An 18,580-nucleotide genomic window follows, 5' to 3' on the forward strand; every position below is an offset into this window, starting at 1 on the left:
AAGATATATGAGACAGTAAAGCAAATCCATCAACTCAAAGATGCTCGGCACTGAAAATCCAGGTACCGGTAGAGTTATCGAAACTCTCAAAAGTAGTTCCTTCAATGTGGTGCAATTTTTTGATATGATGCTTGAAGGCAGAACTTTTTGGATCAGTAACTGATTTTCCCCTAACAGTTGGAAAGCACTTCTCCAAAGTAACTTTAACAGGCAAATTCAACCCTTCACCAATTGGTGGTCTGGCCTCCTCATTAGGATACAAATCACAAACCTTCGGTTCCAACGCTACAATCTTCTCAGGGATATTGTACAAAGAGGAGAAAGAGGTTATATCAACTGGTTCCTTGAATTCAATTCTACCAGATCCTATTCTGCCAATAATAAAATTTTTAACCTTTCTTTGGGAAATTTGAGACATTGATTCAAGCACTTCGATTGATGGAGAAATCCAGTAATTCTTCTCATTAAGAATAGTAAAGCTAGAAACATTTGGGATTTCAACGACCTTGGATGGTGCATTAATCCCTTCGGATTTCTCTGCCCCGGCAGGAGATTGGAAAGCAGGGCTTTCAGTAACCCCATTAATGAAGGAACCATCCTTTTTCAATTCCTCGCCACTCACATCGGTTTCCTCGTTATCTTCTTTACTCTTGGTATTGGCAGAACTTTCATGGGTATCGTTCTCCGAAGTAATGAATTTCGTGGATTCAGACTTTTCTTTCAAGTTATCATTAGCAAACCTTTTGATAACCAACTTCTTAAGATCGTTTGAAGTATTGAAGGTAGACAAGATATTTTGCTCGACATCGTAATTGAAAAATGATTTATTTTCCTTGGAATCGGAACCGATTAGTTTCAATGTTACATCCTTCTCCAAGGCAGCAGATTGATCAGCATTTGGTGATACAACCATAGTGCTTGGTGATGATTTTGCGGAAGAGTTTTGTAAAACCTTATCCATGTTAAATAAATTTTTTAAAGGCTTCGACTTGTATGCCGCTGTCAATGAAGTATCTTTCTTCTTGTTCTCACCAGTTAAAATAATTGGCGTTGCTGTTGGGTTCAACGTATTTTGGCCAACATTACCATTGAGCAAACTTGTTGAAAACAATGGGTTGTAAGAGTAAGGGTTAGGATTTGCCAGAGTTGGTCCAGCTTGTTGGTTATTGTTATTATTGCCAAACAATCCTCCACTGGTATTATTAGCATTATTGCCAAATAAGCCTCCACTAGTGTTATTAGTATTATTTCCGAATAACCCTCCACTGGTACTATTAGTATTGGTTCCAATACCACCTGTAGTTTTATTGCCAAAAAGACCACCAGCTGATGTGTTATTATTATTTCCAAATAACCCTCCGCTAGAAGAAGTATTATTATTGTTGTTATTACCAAACAAACCACCCGAAGTATTATTGTTACTATTGTTTCCAAACAAACCGCCGGAAGAACCACTATTGTTGTTGTTGTTGTTCAAAAGACCGCCGCCAGTAGTAGCAGGTTTGTTTCCAAAGAGACCACCCGTGGAATTGTTATTAGTATTGTTGGCTCCGAATAATCCGCCGGCCGAGTTGTTATTGTTGTTATTACTATTACTATTTCCAAAGAGTCCGCCTCCAGTAGTACTAGCCTTATTACCGAACAAACCACCAGATGAGTTGCTATTGTTACCAAAAAGACCACCAGAGGCATTGTTGGTAGAACTGTTGGTGTTGTTGTTGTTGCCAAAGAGACCCCCTGAATTGTTGTTGTTATTGTTGTTGTTATTGTTTCCAAAGAGACCCCCGGAGGTGTTAGTATTGTTGTTACCAAAGAGTCCTCCGGAATTATTGTTATTAGTATTGTTGTTGTTGTTGTTGTTACCAAAAAGGCCTCCGGAGTTGGCATTACTATTATTGTTGCTGTTACCGAAAAGACCGCCAGAGGTATTCGGTTTGTTTCCAAATAAACCACCTGAGTTACTAACATTGTTGTTGTTGCCAAACATACCAGTGGCGTTATTGTTATTATTATTATTTCCAAATAAACCACCAGAGTTGGAATTATTGTTATTATTTCCAAAACTTGAGTTGTTATTGCCAAACGTACCTCCTGAGTTACTAGTTTTGTTGCCAAACAACCCACCTGAGCTGTTAGTGGTGTTAGTATTTCCAAACATACCACCGCCATTATTGTTGTTGTTGTTATTGCTATTACCAAACAAACCACCACCGCTGTTGTTATTATTGTTACTATTTCCAAACATACCACCAGCATTGTTATTGTTATTACCAAATAATCCGCCAGTGTTGTTATTATTACTATTACCAAATAATCCACCAGAGTTATTATTATTCAGACTAAATGGAGCGTTGTTGCTGTTGTTGTTGTTGCTGCTGCCAAACATACCTCCAGAATTGTTGCTATTATTAGATCCAAATGGAGAGTTGTTACTGTTGTTGCTTCCGAACATTGGATTACTGTTATTGTTAGTGTTAGTGTTATTGCTGCTACCAAATAATCCACCAGAATTATTGTTACTCCCAAAGGCATTGTTTGAATTATTACCTCCAAATGGCGAGTTGTTATTATTCGAGCCAAACAAACCACCAGATGAATTATTGTTAGCGTTATTGCTTGAACCAAATAAGCCACCAGCAGCCGGTTTGTTTCCAAACAAGCCGCCAGCTGAATTATTGTTGTTGTTCGCTCCAAATCCACTATTATTTCCAAAAGAATTATTATTTGATCCAAAGCCAGTATTATTTGATCCAAATGCACCAGTAGTGCTCGTATTACCAAAAGAGTTATTGGCTGAACCGACCTTTCTATTGTTCAAATAATCTTGATATCTCAACTCATCTGTATTGAAAGCCCTATATTCTGGCATGGCGACAATATTTTCGAAATAAATGTTTGAACCATTGCTGTCCTTCTCAAAGGTTTCTGCGTATGGTTTGACTGAGGTACCTTGGTTGGAATTATTAGAATTCCCTGCGTTACCGAATCCACCGAACCCAGTGCTTGTGTTAGTGCTTGTGTTACCAGCACCGAACAAGCCTCCTCCAGAACTGTTGTTATTTGAGCCAAATGGGGAGCTGTTGCTGTTATTATTATTGCTACCAAAAAGGCCACCAGGGCTGTTTGCTGAAGAGTTGTTGGAAGCGCCAAATAGAGGTTTGTTAGCGCCAAATCCACCTCCAAAAGTATTTGCTGCTCCAGTGGTACTGCCACTATTGTTATTATTATTATTATTATTATTGCTTGAGCCAAAGAGACCGTTTGAATTGCCTGAAGAACCAAATGGAGACGAACTGGCATTGGCGTTAGAGGAAAATCCTCCAAACCCACCCATGCCACCGGTATTATTAGACCCAAACATTTTTAAGGAAGTTTCTGGCCAATTGCCTTTACTGATAACAATATCACTGATTGGTTCTCTTTGTACCAATTTCCTAAGTACAAGGCAAGACATCTTGTTTTCTTTGGTTTTCGCCTGCAAAAAAATTCTCACCAATTTTTATTATAGAATGATTGACTAAGCAACAGGGGCTCATAATTATTATCACGTGATGTTGTCGCGTTATTTTTTATTTTATTTCTTTGGATGTAATTTTTCGCGTCAGCATTTCTACTCCTGATAGTTGTTTGACCCATCTTTCGACACTTTTGAGGAATCAAGAACGATAGATAAAACATGACATTAGGCCGAGAAAAGGAACTAATCAACACTTTTGGCAAAGATGTATCAAAGCCCGAAGTTCTCAAGGCATGTTTGAAGCTCCTAGAAATGTTTGACATTAATGTCGATGAACTTTACATGAATTGGGAAGCGTTTTCCTATTCTAAAAAGAAAGAGACTGAAAATAATGATTCTTCCACGGTAATAGAGCTAAACATTGATGCATTGTCTGATTTGCAAACTCATATCATGAAGAATTTGGAAAAGAAATCTAAAGCAGGCGCTGCTTTATCATCGGCCAAGAAGACAAGAAGATATACCTCTAGCCCAATGGGATCTATGTTTGATATACTACCTTCATCACCGATGTCTCTTTCTAAAAGAAAATTGCAATTAGATGGGTCTACAAACGAAAGAGTTAGAAAGAATCCTAGACCTTCTTTGCTTTCGTCATCGCCGACCAAATTAGGCTATGATCCAGATATTTCGATGGAAATAGCGTCCCCTAAATTATTGGACATCAGCCAAACTGCATTTGATATTAATGATGGTACATATACAGGTGATATTGCTGTCACTTTAAACCCACAAATCTCTGTAGATGAAGGTTTGGAATTAGGTCCTCTAGATAACTCCAAAAAAAGTGATATTTTGCTTGCCTCAAATTTTGATGCAGAAAAATACAAATTTAGAATAATGAGACAGAAGCTATTAGAAGCTGCTGATGTCTTGGACGATCAAATCGACTCTTTTGCCGTGTATATTGCTGAGGCAAATCCACAACTCGGTCATATTGGGAACCCAAACTTGGTATCTCAAGAAGATATAATTGCCGTTGGGAGAATTACTCCAGACTCGCCATTAACAACATTTGATGAATCTATAAATAAAGAATCATTGTGCCTCGAGCCTTCCAGAGCTTCAGGTATTGGACAAAGGGTCAGATTAAATCTAGCTAATGTCGATAATTATTGCCTTTTTCCGGGTCAAATTGTTGCCTTGAAAGGAAGAAATGCCAATGGAAAATCATTCACTGTCAATGAAATAATTTCAACACCTTTGCTTGGTGCGGCAACCTCCACTGCTGATGAATTACAACTGTACCGGGAGAGTTTACATGACCACAAATTAAAAGTAGTTGTTACTGCTGGTCCTTACACTACTAATGATTCCTTAGATTTTTCTCATTTATCCAATTTAGTCGAACGCTTAAATGGCGAAATCAAGCCCCAATTTGTCATAATGTTTGGTCCATTCTTAGACTATAGCCATCCTAAGGTTGTTGATGGCTCCATTGAGGAAGCTATTGAAAATATGACAGGGTTTGTCAGCAAGCCGAAAACTTTGGATGAGGTTTTCAAAGCTGTTATTGTCCCAATTTTGAAAAAAATTCATCCTCAAATTCAAGTGATTCTTGTTCCTTCAACAAAAGATGCCTCTTCCAGACATCCCTCCTATCCCCAAGATTCTTTTGATCGTAGATTACTTGGATTGCCAAAGAATTTTAAATGTTTCCCAAATCCTGCGTCATTCCAAATCAATGAATGCTTATTTGGTACATCAAACAATGATATATACAAAGACTTAAAAGATGTGGTGGTCGGTGCTAAGGCTCTTGAAATGAATAGATTTGATAGAATCACTAACTATATTCTTGAGCAGCGCCGATATTATCCTCTCTTCCCTGCTGGGATATCACATCAAAAAGTTAAACTTATCAGTCCTCCTCCGGAAAGTATTGATTATAAAATTTCAGAAACTGAACAGCAAATGAGTAATGGTAAAACTTTTGAGATTCAGCAAGTTGGAGGTGCAGATTTAGATATCCCATACTTAGGTCTTAGTGAGTTTAATGATGCCACTCCGGATTTGCTCATTTTACCATCTCAATTAAAGTATTTTGCAAGAGTGGTGAAAAATGTGATCGTTATAAATCCTGGAAATTTCATGAAGCCAAAAAGAAATGGAACTTTTGCTATCTTGAATATTGAGGCCCCAAGCATAGAAGGGCCAGGCGTGAATGTTACAAAGGTAAATGGTGAAGAAAATTTGTATTTGCATGATATATGGAAGCGCTGTAGAGTGGACATCGTTAATTCCTAATTTTATATTCTCTTTTTTGTCTTCTTTAAGCTCTGGGTTATTTATTTGTTGTTTTAAGAAAAAGAAAAAAATATACATTGATATCATTTGTGTTTCAATTCGAGGTAGAGACTTAAAATTCAAATAGTACACAAAAAGTAAGAATACTCAAGAGCTACAGGTTATTTGGCCTTGAGTATTTCTGATAAACCATAGCAATCATCTTCGATGTCCAGAGGCGCAACCCAAAACATTATTTGGACTTGTTCAGGTATCAAGCCATTGTTGATTGCCAAGGATACCTTTTGTAACCATAACTCAGCTTTCCGATCAACAAATTGGGTAGCTTGGGAAGAACTGGATGTAATTATTCCGACATCCGATGCTGCGTGTTTAACTATTGTTTGGTCAAAACTCAATGGAGCATCGGAAGTGATGAAGGAGTTAGACTTATGTGGTAATGGGGCAGTACGTGGAGAGAGACCACTCGTTGGTATAAAGTTCACATTAGAACACTCAGTTGAAGCTTTTCTGAGCATTCTTGATACTGGAGGTGCCGGAGCAGTAGAAGACTTCTTAGTTCTCAAGCTATCGGTACTATGATTATTATTCAATCCTGGAGTAATATCAGAGTTGCCCGAGCTTATGCTGAGCGATGAATTATTTTCAAAATATGTGGATTGTAAGTTTGAAGGCTTTTTGTGAGCCACTGGTGGCTTCTTCTTTGGTTTAGCAGTACCGGCACTTTCCGCGGTTGTACTGTTTGATTCACTTCCAGTACGCGGAGCTTTCAAGATAGCAGGCTTTCTTGGAACGGCTGGTGGTTTTTTCTTTTGTTCAACCTTAGGGATATTTGCATCATCATTAGAAATTGGACCGGATATCGCCCTTCTTGGAGGAAGCGGCGGTTTTTTCTTTGGAAAAACAATTGAAACGGCAGACCCCTCTGGCGTCATAGCCTTGGCAGCGGTTGCCTTGGCCTCAGCAGATATCAATGACGTTAGTTCCAAAGAATGCGCAGAATTGGAGGCGTTAGGCTGGTGAGATAAAATATTCCAATCGTAGTCTGGCTGTTCCATTTCGTCCTCAGACGTTTCTGGCGAAGAACTATCATCAGCCAGGGTGCTATTATTTTGTATATTACTTCTTGGGGGTAGAGCTGGCCCAGGTCTGTCGCTGATATGTTTTTCATTCAAATTTGCAGCGAATTTCCTGTAGTCTTTTTTCAATTGTAGTTTTTCGTTTCTCAAGGACAACAATCTTCTCAATTCCCTAAGAACTTTAATATCGTTAAAATCGCTCAAAGATCCTGGAACAACTCTAAGGTACATTCTCAATACTTGTGAAGGAAACTTTCTCATAACATCCAAATAAGCATCGAAATCTTGCTCACCAGTGTCTCCAATTAATAAAAACTTTCTTCGTGGGAATTCCTCGAAAATTCTGTACAACGTATTTCTCTTTCTCTCGACAGCAGGCTCCATAAGAGATGATAAGATGTTACCGGTATATTGCTTTAAATGGATAGAGCCCGGTGGAAATTTCTGAATTTCAAAGAATTTTCTAATAGTTGGATACAATTGCCAAGGGCTATTCGAGACATAATGAAATAGGCAATGATGGTTTTCGAATAAGTTCCAGTAAAACTTAGCCGTACCTTCGATTGCCAGATCTTTCAAGTCTTTTACAAACACATTGTTGAAAACCGTCCTTTTATCACTAGTGACCTCGGTATGCTTAATGGTATCATCAATATCCGAGATTACGCTAATACCTTCTGGCTCGATGTAAAGCACTTCTTGGAATGAAAGAGTGGGTTCTGAGGAATAATTGCTCACCATTACTTGTACCAAGGATGGTTTGTAAGGAGTGCGTATTGTGAGTTCAAATTTCCCATTCAAATCTGTTTCTACCCTCTCAGTGATAAGATCTTCTGGAGAAAGCTTTTCTTCTGAACAAATAATTATCGTTAGCGGCACATTTGTCAATGATTTAGCAAAGAAATAGGCAATCCGTTGCCGTAGAACCTCCTCTGGTGTATTAAGAGACTTAGCATCATTGGAATCATAAAATATAGTCAGGCCACTTAGAGAATTATCACTTGCCGAAGACCTCAAAGACAATGTGTCGTCGTCTTTGTAAGCCAGTGATAAGCTGTTAGCATTACCAGGATGACCGGTTGTTTGCATAGCAAAATTGGAAGCCAAAAAATCGGCAGTTTTGCTGCTACCTGGCTTTATTAGCTGCTTAGCTAAAGAAAATACAATCCTGTTTTTTCTGTTCATCGTTCCTGGTGCTGTCAACCATCCACGAACCTCCACATAATAATTACCATCCTTATATAGGGTGTACGATGGATATATTGTAATCTCCGAATTCTCAGGTACTTCAAGCATTGTGTTGCCGTTTTCATCGTACGTGGTTTGTGGTTCTCTGGCCCCTGAGGTATCCTTCAGATCAATGAACTCTGATCTCATATTAGAAGAATTGTAGTCTGGATTGTCGGAAAATCTAGCTAGATTTTCCGACATGAGCGTAGAGCCCTTGGTACGTGCCTCATTTGCCAATTTTGAAAGCAATGGCTTCCCTTCACTTTTAAGGGAATTGAAAAATGACCCAATTTTCTTAAAACTGATATCTTCATCATCTTCATGTGATGTATATGTTGATGTAGAATAAGAGTAGCCACTGGGCATGTTAAAATATTGTTATAATGTTTTGGGTTTTGTTACTCTAATCCATTCACCCTTTCTGCAAAATAGCACCTCCAAAATTTCTAGGAATATCGTCGTTTTATGAAATATATGTCAACACCACTGTTTGGCAAATTTATTCAGGGAAGTAAAGAGATGATGCTTTACGTTGTTTGCGCACGTGATTATGATCACGTGATACTGCTTAAAAATGTGTCTTTGGGCTGTCTGTCAATTGCCAGGAGGCAGAGTGGTTATTATATTGGCTGCACTTCCTCTCCCAAGTAATTTCAATCTCAGATGGAGTGTTCTCATTACTATCAGATTTTTAAAATAAGATATTTTACTGGCCCTAAAAAGATTTGCGGTGTAATTATAGCCTGACTTTCCTGCAGACCATATCATCTTCCAAAATAAATAAGTATATATATACCTTAATATAAAAATAAGAACATCTATTATGCTATATATATATATATATATGAGGAAAGTATGTTTTGTCTACGGCCGATTTAGAAATAGAAAGTGCTCTATCGATTTTGTTCGTGTCTATCTCACGGATGGTTTCTATGAAGCAAGTATGCCAATTTCAAAAGTGCCAGTAGCAACCGTAGTTTGGGAATTGGGAGCCCTGTGTTGATGGTCGCCCAAAAACGATGTTCCATGTCCCCGGACTAGAGTCATAAATTTATTATCTGTACGTTATTCCTTGGTTCCTCTGGTGATCCCATAAAATGCTGTCTGGAGAATTTGTTTTAGTTTGATTCTTGTTTCGTGTGTGCGCGCTTTTTTTAATATAAAAATCTATTTTATATAACCCTAGTGATGTTTATCAAGTCATCATTAATCATAAGGCGGGCTCCTCTACGGACTTTAACAAATAACCTTTCTCCTCGAAAAATCAATACTGCCGCAATTTTCCAAAGCCTTGATCCATCAACAGAATTGAAAACAACATCACAATCAATCAGTTTTGAACAAGATTATCATATCAGATCAAGTCTAGAAAAAATCATTCATCGCTATGCAACAAAGCCATATCAGAAGATAACCCTCAACAAACTTGTGCAGTATGGTGGAACCAACCTCTCTGATGAAGAAATCATTTCTGCCGCCAATGAGACTCTATTGAACCTCAAAATCCTTAATGCGAAAAGACTCATCCATATCAGATCTTTGCCCTATATGGTGGTTCTAAACCCTCACATTTCTCTTTCATATTCTCTTTACCTAAGGTCAATGAGAGAAATATTGTCGACACCTCCTGTCCTTACCGTGGCTGATGCCCTAGAATTTGTCAAAGTCTGTGAAGATTTCCTTGATAAACATGCCGATGCCATTCCAAGATTATCTAAAGGTTTTACAGAAATCATTGGGAAGTATTATCCAAAGGCGGACTCTTTCAAATTTTTAGATATTCATTTACGTGAGCGTATCATTATGAAGCTCACAGCTCAGCATTTCATCTTTTTGATGAATCCTCCTACCGCAACCAACATTGGCGTATTAGATCTGAACTTGAATATCAACCAACTTGTCAAGCAACAAGCAGATTTTGTTAATGAACTTTGCAATATGAAGTATATGAAGAACTGTCAACTAGAAATTGAAACCAACAATTATTACACAAGCAAGGACACAAATAACAATGACTCATTAATCGTTGAACGCAATAAGGACATTTATTTCCCCTTTATTTACGAGAATTTAGAATATTGCATTCTTGAGCTTTTAAAGAATAGCTTTCGCGCCCATATTGAAAATGACGTTCCTTACGAAAATAAAATTAAAGTGATAATCAACAAATACATAGATGAAGATGCCAATGTCCCAATTTTACAAATTAGAATTAGCGATCAAGGAGGTGGTATTGATCCGGAAACCCAACAGCAAATGTATGATTTCAGTTTCACTACAGTCAAGTCAGAAGATGATAGTGACGTTTATGATTCACAAAACAATAGATCGGTTGCAGGCATGGGTTATGGGTTAGGGTTGTCAAAGACATATTGTCAAATATTTGATGGCTCATTACATGTAGAAAGTTACTACGGGTATGGTACAGACGTTTATATAAAACTTAAGGGACCAAGTTTATCATACGCCAATTGAGGCGCCTATCTTTATTATTTTCATTTTTTTTTTTTTTTTTTGCTATTGTTTTTTCACTGCTGGGTACTGGTGCTATTGGTATGGGTCTCTTGAATGCACGTCCATTCATTATTATGATTATCATTCTTTTACATAATTTTTTCTTTAATGAACAATTTTAGTGCTTCTTTTGTTGGTAGAATCTCTGCCATTTGTCGTGGTTTACTACATGCCTAACTAAAGTGTTAAAAGCATATCAACATTATCACGTGAATTTGCTACTTGAATCCTCTTCCGTGGGTATCATTGATGAAACATTTTGGAGTTAACAAATTTTAGAGGAATCCTTGGTTTATATTAATGTCAAAAATATATTTTGAAAAGGAAATGGGAAACTGGTAATGATAAAAATAATTTCCGTTTGCTCTTTTTTGACATCATAGCAGAAAGCTCAAAAGAAAGTCTTTCTATTTGATTGAAAAAATTACAATACAAGCGCTCAGCCTAATATCCTGGTGAGAATCTTCACGATTACTATCCATATAATATTGAATTTGGTACCAATTACTTGAGATACCTGGAGTCCGTATCTAAAATGAAATATTTATCAATGTATTCAGTCATTCTACTATGTTTTTGCTTCAAATCATTACATGGTTTTCCCTTGTTAGAAACATGTGGCTATTTCAAAAGAGACTCGCAAGATATACTACTACTGGAGGGCCAAACAACTGTTTCTTCTTCTTCGATTGTTGCTGAAAAAATCAAGAAGATCTCTGACGCGTCATCAAGATCAACTGCGACAACTTCCACTGATATTTCGTATTTGCCAGATATTACTGGTGCAGCGTCGTCGTCAGACGTTATTCTGGAAACAGAAATTGAGCAGTTGATAGATTCAGGTGATTTCTTTGCGCATGGTGGCTCTTACGTTTTCCGAAACTCGTCTGGCTACTATTTCATTAATGGTACAGCATTGCTGGGAAAATTGGATATTCTCGATAATGGTAGTAGTAGCATTGACATTTCGGAGCCCCTCGTTACATCTCTATCTCAAGATGAAATCGATCAATTAGTGAAATCTGCTGAGGAGAAGTATAAAACAAAGGATGTGTTCAATATTCAAAGCACAGGAATTTATGAGGATATAGGGCAATTGAAACTCATTTTTTAGTTGATAACAGCCGTCTTTTTATTTGATTCCCTTACTTATGGCAACAAACATGAGCTAGAAAACCTTATGAGAAGCAGAACTAGAAATTAAGGTGTAAACACTCGCCTAAACTTGTGTATTTGTTTAGTATTACGCGATCGACGTGGTTTTTCTGTAGTGCACAACTCAGCTCTCATGGATGCACCAAACACAGTCCCATTAGATATTGGTTTACCCTTTCTATTTCTGCTACCCTTATTTATTATATATCAATCAGAGGGTTATTTTTCGCATTTCGAGAGCGAAATGTATCTATTTAGTTAACCAATTTAATGAATGAATATATTCAGTGTGAGCATGCTATACACCCATAATATGATACTGATGGTTGTGTAGAACATTTTATCGACCAATATCCAAGTATCCCTTGGAAGCAATTACAACACAAACTATACCCAGAATCAATTTTTTCTAGCTCATTATTGACAGCTTCTCACTGATGTCAATGTGCATGTAGATTATTGTCCAAAAATAATATACGTGCTTATAAGCATTGGCAAAACCCTTCATCAATATGTATGAATTGTTTCGATTTTCATCACTGCTTGAAACTGTTTCCAGCAGTGATAAAATAGGGCCTCTAATAAACTGCTAACTAGAGAGTTAAGATAAGTAAAGCCCGAGGAGGAATAAAGTACACCGATCAACCAGAAGAGGGCGAGTAGAATCGCCTGGATGATCAATCGGCTTTATTATTGCCTTTCCCCGGGAACACCATGTCGGTGGAATATTATGCGGTCAATATATGCACGCATTTTAGGAAATTAGAAACTCCTTTATTGAAACAAAATTGCAGACCACCAAAAACGGTTGTCATATTTGAATTTTTTTTCTTTTATTTAACCTGTACCATATATCATTGATCTAACCCCGTTCAAATTTCTCCATGTTAGGAGAGTTCTCACAATTCAGTAAAATTGGCAGTGACTGTGAAGAAAGACTATTGTGGTATGCCTCTTCCTATGAGGATAAGGACACCTTGCCTCTCTATTACAGGCTAGAAAAAATTAATTCATTAGTGGAAAGACCTTCTTTTTGCTGGTTTCCAAATGTGATATCACAAAGTATTCTTGGACTCTTGGATTATTTGCGGGAACCTGAAAATAATCACAGAACGTTGGTTATATGATCGGTGTCTAGTTAGTTTACATGTGTACTTAAAGTATCGCTTTCTCTAACTGTTGTAGCTCCATCCTATTAGTATGGCAGAAGATTGTAGACTTACAATAATGAAATACATTTCACTGAGTTATCTAACTTTTACCGTAGTGAATTATAACGAAACAATTCAAAACTGAAAAGTTTAACAATCAATTACCCTTGAATTGGCCCATTAAATTAAAGTATAGAGGCCAGGAAAAATAGGAAACCATCTTCACGCATAACTGCTAACAAAATAGCCTGAACTAAAGAGGAAAAATTTTCTTTTGAAAAATTTTCAAAAGAAAATGCTTGCACATCTTAATTTTATTTTTTTATGCCAAACAATAAAATGGTGTGGCAAAATTGAACCATTGAGTGGAGTTTTTTTTGTTTTTATTGGGGTAGTTTTTTTTTAGCTTTACGAGAGCAATGAAATAGTAGTAGCCTTCGGAAATGGTCCAACGAACAAAGCACCATGTTTATAGATAGGTTTTGGCAACCTGCGTCTCACCAAAATAGGTCGAGATTTTTTTTCTTTTTTTTTCAGTGCGTCAAGTAGTGGATCTGCAATGGGACAAACATAGCAGATAGAGTGCATGTTTGTTTGTCTTTTGGCGTTTAGTAATATCGGTACATCTTGGGGACGGTTTGCATAAACCCATTTCTGTAAAGGATTAAAAGGGGCCCAAATTCCACTTGTTTCCTTTTTTCTGCTTCTATTCTTTCTTTCTTTCTTTCTTTCTTTCTTTCTTTGTTTCTTTTTTTCAATCTTTTATTTTCCACCTCACCTCCAAGTAACTTTGACAATTAATCATCAATGCCTGCCAGATCCGCTGACGCCATATTTTTCTATTCTACTATTGTTTTTGCAGTGGTTTCTTGGATCGTTTTACTCGTTCCTCTTGCTTACGCACAAGCTCAATACTTCTGGAATTTTTATGATGATGATTTTGATTATGCTTCTTCTTATGATGATGACTTGCTTTTTGAAACATATTCTGCTACCTCATACTCCTCAGTTTGGTGGGCCTTTGGTTATGAAACATTCCTTATTGCCTTCCTTGTCGCTCTCAGATTAATTCCAAACCGCTTTAATGCTTTGTTACCAGTATCTTTGGTCCTTGTTTCTATTTGGAATAACTACACGACCCTTTCTATTTATATTTTTGAGACCACCAGCTACATTCGTGCTATTAATGCTGGTAGCGCCATGTTAGCAATTGTTGGGTTTGTATGGTTGTTCTATTACAGTTATGAAAAGAAATCCGCTATTCTTGCAGATGAAGTTGTTGATGATGAAAAAGCCGTGGAGAATGCTACTCCTGCTGCTGTTGAGCCTGCTGCTGTTGAGCCTGACGCCAAGCATGTGACCGAATCTGCCACCGAGCCAGCCACGGAACCAGAGGCTAACACTGTTTAGATAGAAATTTGCGCTTGCTAAATCAAGACAATTTTCAAGATTTACTTATCCTCTCTTGACTTTCTCAAATAATTTTATTCTACTTTCACATGTCCTCCTTTAATGATTTCGTTTTTGTTATGACCACTACCTAATTTTCCAGTTGCCTCCGGCTTCCAACTAATATCTAATATACCATATTGATTTTATGAATATTTATTCATTGCTAATATACCACTTTTAAGTTATGAATGCTTGCCTAATGTGTGTGATCATCTAATTATCTAGCATGGCTCTTGATTTCTTGTCGCAGGTGTAACACCCCTAGTATAAAAATCTAACCCTTCGTATTTCATAAGTAATCGTTTCATAATTTAATATAAATGAAACTTCACGTATTGAAATCAGCCCTCGATAATATAATTGTTCACAAGTCATATCTAATTACAAAGTAATTTTTAAAATGGCAAGCTTCCTAAACTATATTTCCAGATATTGACAAGAAAAATGACATATAATCAAAGTTTGTGGTGCTTTCTTCCAGAAAATAGCTACCCACTAGATTCTGTAAGCATTTTATGCAAAATAGCTTTTACAGCTGTGAGTCAGTAAATGGCCAATCAAACTGATTTCTTGTAGTTTCACAAAGTGTTTCAGCTTCCAAAGATGACTTGATCCTTTGCTATCGTGCTCATTTTTGCGGCAGCTCACTGTTTTTGCTTTTGATACAGGCTATTTTTCTTACTGATCTATTGATGATTATATTTCCAATTTGGGAGCGGCCGTGAAGATTGTGACACTCTCAGTTGTCATTGCTGATTTCCTACTATTCTGGGCACTCCTCTGGGTTTTAAACTATTCATAATACCTCTGAGTTTTTTTCAGCCTGTTTCACTGTTCCAGTTTCCAATGTCCTCTCCCAGCTAGTTGGTGGATTTTTAGTCAACAAAAAAAATTCTCATATCGTCAGTCTTATCAGGTTTAGTGTGCATTGACTCAAAACAATAAATTGGTACTCATTTTTGGTCTTTGTTTCTATTATGAGAAACTCGTTACTTCTTTCGACCATATTTAAATATCTAACCCTATTTTTGGGATAATGGGGCCCATTTAAAATTTATTGTCTCTCAAATTAATGCCATCTCAATTTTGTGTTGTGATTCGTGCACACTTTTTGTGTGCAACAAATCAAAACCCACTGTTCTGGGTACAGGGTGTGACACCCGTTTATTGACCTTAACATAAGCAAGCTTCTTTCGTAGCTACGTGGAGAAGAAAATGGCGTAATGAAAGTAGCCATGGTTGTTTCAAATGATTTTTCTGTTATTTTTTTGAAATAATTGAGGTAAAGAAATAAACTAATCCCTAAATGCTGAAACCAATGCTAAATTTTGGAATTGTATCACAATGACTGAAGAGATTGTGCCCCCCCTCCTCCAAAATTTTTGACAGTATTTTCAGTAGAAACATTATATAGCAACAATTCGACAATAAAGTTTCTGCAGGATCTCTTTACTAATCATTTACAAAAAAAAAAAAAAAAACTATTGCTCCATGAGGTGCTATATAAACCGTCTCCCATTTCAAAAATGTTTAGGGAAAACAAGAAATCTCATGAGTCGTATCAAGCTTTCTTTTTATTTAATCAGGTTCCCATCTTTTTTTTTTAAGAATATTATAAGTGATCAAATCTTTTCTTACCTTTATCATGCATTTCAAAAAGAGTTCATCACAGTCCACCCTGTACAAGGTGCCCCTTGTTGGATTTTACATCAATTTTGTCTTTGCCTTTTGCGCCTGGATTGTATTGTTTATTGCTACCGCTATTAGCCAACATGATCTCAATTCTAGAATTGTGCCTACTTACAGCTATCATATAGCTCGTGGTAAGATTTTTAGTTTTGTGTGGTGGGCAATTTTCTACCAGCTTTTCGTTTTTGGTATCGCCCTTGTTCAAAGCTTTAGTGTTATGGGAGAAAGCTGGATGTTTTTTTGCAACTCTCATTTGTGCAACAGCTTGACCATTGTTGCTTTAATTCAGGCCATTCTTGTTACTGATCGGTTTATTTTTTCCATTTTCAACTCGGAAATCGCAGTTGGGGTCGGGGCTCTCTTGATTGCTATTGCTAATTTCTTGTGGCTTTGGTACTTCTCCAAGTTTCAATCCATTTGTGCCACTTGTGAGCATGATCGGGTGTTGGATCGTGAAAAGTCAGTGGGTACTGCTGTCGCTACTAATGCTGCTGGTGCAGAGGCCACTGCTAATGCCCCACATGAAGGCTACAATTACAATGTTGCTCAAAATGAGCGGACTGGCGGTGATGCTATGATGACCGGCGATGCTAATAAGTTTAACACCAGACCTTCCGTTAGTGACACTCAGCACAGTCAAACTACTGCCGCTGCGCCAGAAGCTCCTGCTCCTGTTTTAAATACCAACCATTAATAATTTAAATGGTCTGTTTCTTTTTCTACTTTAAAATATTATTATTGTTATTGTTATTGGTCTGATTTGTTGCGATTTTTTTTTGAATTTGTGCTGTTTGCAGGAGGCAGTGTTTCTACCCTACACATATTGCGATGTATCTTCTTATATAGTGTGTCTTGTTGAATATAATATTAAACTATGTATTGTATATATGATGATTATTTTGAAAAAGATTTTACTGTGTCAGTGGGACATAAAAAAAAAATAAGGGAACCCAGAGATGCAATTTTGATATGTGCACCAGATTTTGTGTTCCAAAATGAGGTTATTTCCTCCTGATTAGGGAATTCTGTTTTGGCGGTTTTCATGCAATTACTCCAAAAGGGTGATTAACGTACCTTCTGGAGAAATGGTAGCCATTTTTTAGTTGGTTATTTGTATGGTGTTATAATTTGAGCTCACCTTGTATTCCATGAAAATTTCTGTATATTTCAAAGAGCCATAGTGATCTCTCTAATATCGAGGTTGGGTTTCTATAGTTCGTGACATAAGAATGTCTTTCTCGCGGTTTGATAGTAGTTAATGGTAACAAGTAGTAGAGCTTTAACCACCTGGTTTATTCCATCCTGAAATATCTTGCTTTTTCTTATCTAAAATATGCCACTTTCTAAAGTTGGCAATATTTCCAAGATTCAATGGATGTCACACGCATTATGAGTTATTGTGGACTTGATTCCCATTTTTATTACTTCACGTCTATATGCAAGAAATTCATAAATATATAAGTTACGCCTTATTTTTATATTCTTTGTGAGTATATTTTAATGAATTTCAATTAAAGGAACGATATATTTTAGTTGGTATGGTATCACGCTCATGGTACAATTTCTGCGTGACCAATTGTGGCCAACCATCTTACGTTAGCGTTGTAGGAAGTTGTCGTCAGAGACGTACACTAAAAATTCCTTGTCTATTTAGGGAAAATCTTCAGGTCATTCGAAAGATGAAACGAAACTGGGGTGCAAAGAATCTACGTTACAATATTTCATATATGAAATCTTTGCCCAAAAGATTCACAAATATAAATTGTTACGTGTGGTATTTTTTTACTTTTTTAGTGGATTACGTTTATATGATGTGCCAAAAAAAAGAAGAAAGTTATTTTCCCTATGATGTCCTCCACTTCAACACATTTTATCAAGAAATAAATTAGATTAAATATTTATAATTGAAATGGTAAATCAATGTAATAGATAATGAGGATTTTTGGCATCTTGGCCAGCTACTGGAATTGGAAACTAGGAAATTCCCTCAGTCTTATTTTTCCAAGCAATTAACCAAATGTGTTTAACAAGAGGCCCAAAACACAACATGGGATCCCTAACTAATTGATTCCCTTACACAAAAACTAAATTACAGAAATGTTTCCTATTACCATTTTTGCAGCCAGGGCGTTTGAAACTGTCGATCTACATATGCACTAAAATAGCCAGGATTTCTCCAATACTAAAGAAAAATAGATATCATCCGTCCATCAGCTGTGCTGGTATATCTCACACAGATTGTATTGAATATAAATTCTTTTGCTCATTTATGGCCTACTAGTCTAAGCGAATAACCATGGAAAAGCCGTATTTTATCGCCATTTCTTGCAGAAAAAACATGGATTTTCCTACACAATAGTATTTTTATGGGGGAGAATCAGGTAATTTTCTTTGGATAAGTCCTTCTTCAAACACCACGTCTGCTGAAACGCACTAAAATCCCCCGTTGCGCAGGAGTATGTATTAAAGTTACAAAGATACAAAAATACAAAAATACAAGAACAAACCCGACAATTGGTAAATTGATAAAGGGATTTCTGTAATAA

The 18,580-nt window shown here is 36.8% G+C and overlaps 8 protein-coding genes across 8 annotated transcripts; 6 read left to right on the forward strand and 2 right to left on the reverse strand. All coding sequences in view use genetic code 12, as the record gives it.

The window, feature by feature from the left end:
• Window positions 1-34: 34 nt before the first annotated feature.
• On the reverse strand, window positions 35-3,454 carry DASC09_059240 (FG-nucleoporin; the record flags this gene model as incomplete). Its single annotated transcript, XM_064999508.1, has 1 exon — window positions 35-3,454. The coding sequence occupies one exon, from the start codon at window positions 3,452-3,454 to the stop codon at window positions 35-37; it is 3,420 nt and encodes a 1,139-aa protein (XP_064855580.1).
• A 222-nt stretch (window positions 3,455-3,676) lies between these two features.
• POL12 (DNA-directed DNA polymerase alpha subunit POL12) lies at window positions 3,677-5,764 on the forward strand (the record flags this gene model as incomplete). The annotated part of the gene is made up of 1 exon (XM_064999509.1): window positions 3,677-5,764. The coding sequence occupies one exon, from the start codon at window positions 3,677-3,679 to the stop codon at window positions 5,762-5,764; it is 2,088 nt and encodes a 695-aa protein (XP_064855581.1).
• A 161-nt stretch (window positions 5,765-5,925) lies between these two features.
• Window positions 5,926-8,439, reverse strand: APP1 (phosphatidate phosphatase APP1; the record flags this gene model as incomplete). Its single annotated transcript, XM_064999510.1, has 1 exon — window positions 5,926-8,439. The coding sequence occupies one exon, from the start codon at window positions 8,437-8,439 to the stop codon at window positions 5,926-5,928; it is 2,514 nt and encodes an 837-aa protein (XP_064855582.1).
• An 822-nt stretch (window positions 8,440-9,261) lies between these two features.
• Window positions 9,262-10,548, forward strand: DASC09_059270 (alpha-ketoacid dehydrogenase kinase family protein; the record flags this gene model as incomplete). Its single annotated transcript, XM_064999511.1, has 1 exon — window positions 9,262-10,548. One exon carries the CDS (start codon window positions 9,262-9,264, stop codon window positions 10,546-10,548), a length of 1,287 nt encoding a protein of 428 aa, XP_064855583.1.
• Window positions 10,549-11,122: 574 nt separating this feature from the next.
• DASC09_059280 (uncharacterized protein) lies at window positions 11,123-11,701 on the forward strand (the record flags this gene model as incomplete). Its single annotated transcript, XM_064999512.1, has 1 exon — window positions 11,123-11,701. The coding sequence occupies one exon, from the start codon at window positions 11,123-11,125 to the stop codon at window positions 11,699-11,701; it is 579 nt and encodes a 192-aa protein (XP_064855584.1).
• A 925-nt stretch (window positions 11,702-12,626) lies between these two features.
• On the forward strand, window positions 12,627-12,869 carry DASC09_059290 (uncharacterized protein; the record flags this gene model as incomplete). The annotated part of the gene is made up of 1 exon (XM_064999513.1): window positions 12,627-12,869. The coding sequence occupies one exon, from the start codon at window positions 12,627-12,629 to the stop codon at window positions 12,867-12,869; it is 243 nt and encodes an 80-aa protein (XP_064855585.1).
• An 831-nt stretch (window positions 12,870-13,700) lies between these two features.
• DASC09_059300 (uncharacterized protein) lies at window positions 13,701-14,303 on the forward strand (the record flags this gene model as incomplete). The annotated part of the gene is made up of 1 exon (XM_064999514.1): window positions 13,701-14,303. The coding sequence occupies one exon, from the start codon at window positions 13,701-13,703 to the stop codon at window positions 14,301-14,303; it is 603 nt and encodes a 200-aa protein (XP_064855586.1).
• A 1,687-nt stretch (window positions 14,304-15,990) lies between these two features.
• On the forward strand, window positions 15,991-16,728 carry DASC09_059310 (uncharacterized protein; the record flags this gene model as incomplete). The annotated part of the gene is made up of 1 exon (XM_064999515.1): window positions 15,991-16,728. One exon carries the CDS (start codon window positions 15,991-15,993, stop codon window positions 16,726-16,728), a length of 738 nt encoding a protein of 245 aa, XP_064855587.1.
• Window positions 16,729-18,580: the final 1,852 nt, after the last annotated feature.

The sequence above is a fragment of the Saccharomycopsis crataegensis genome, assembly GCF_037102585.1.
Source record: "Saccharomycopsis crataegensis DNA, jcf7180000000098, whole genome shotgun sequence".
NCBI classification, from domain to species: Eukaryota; Fungi; Ascomycota; class Saccharomycetes; order Ascoideales; family Saccharomycopsidaceae; genus Saccharomycopsis; species Saccharomycopsis crataegensis.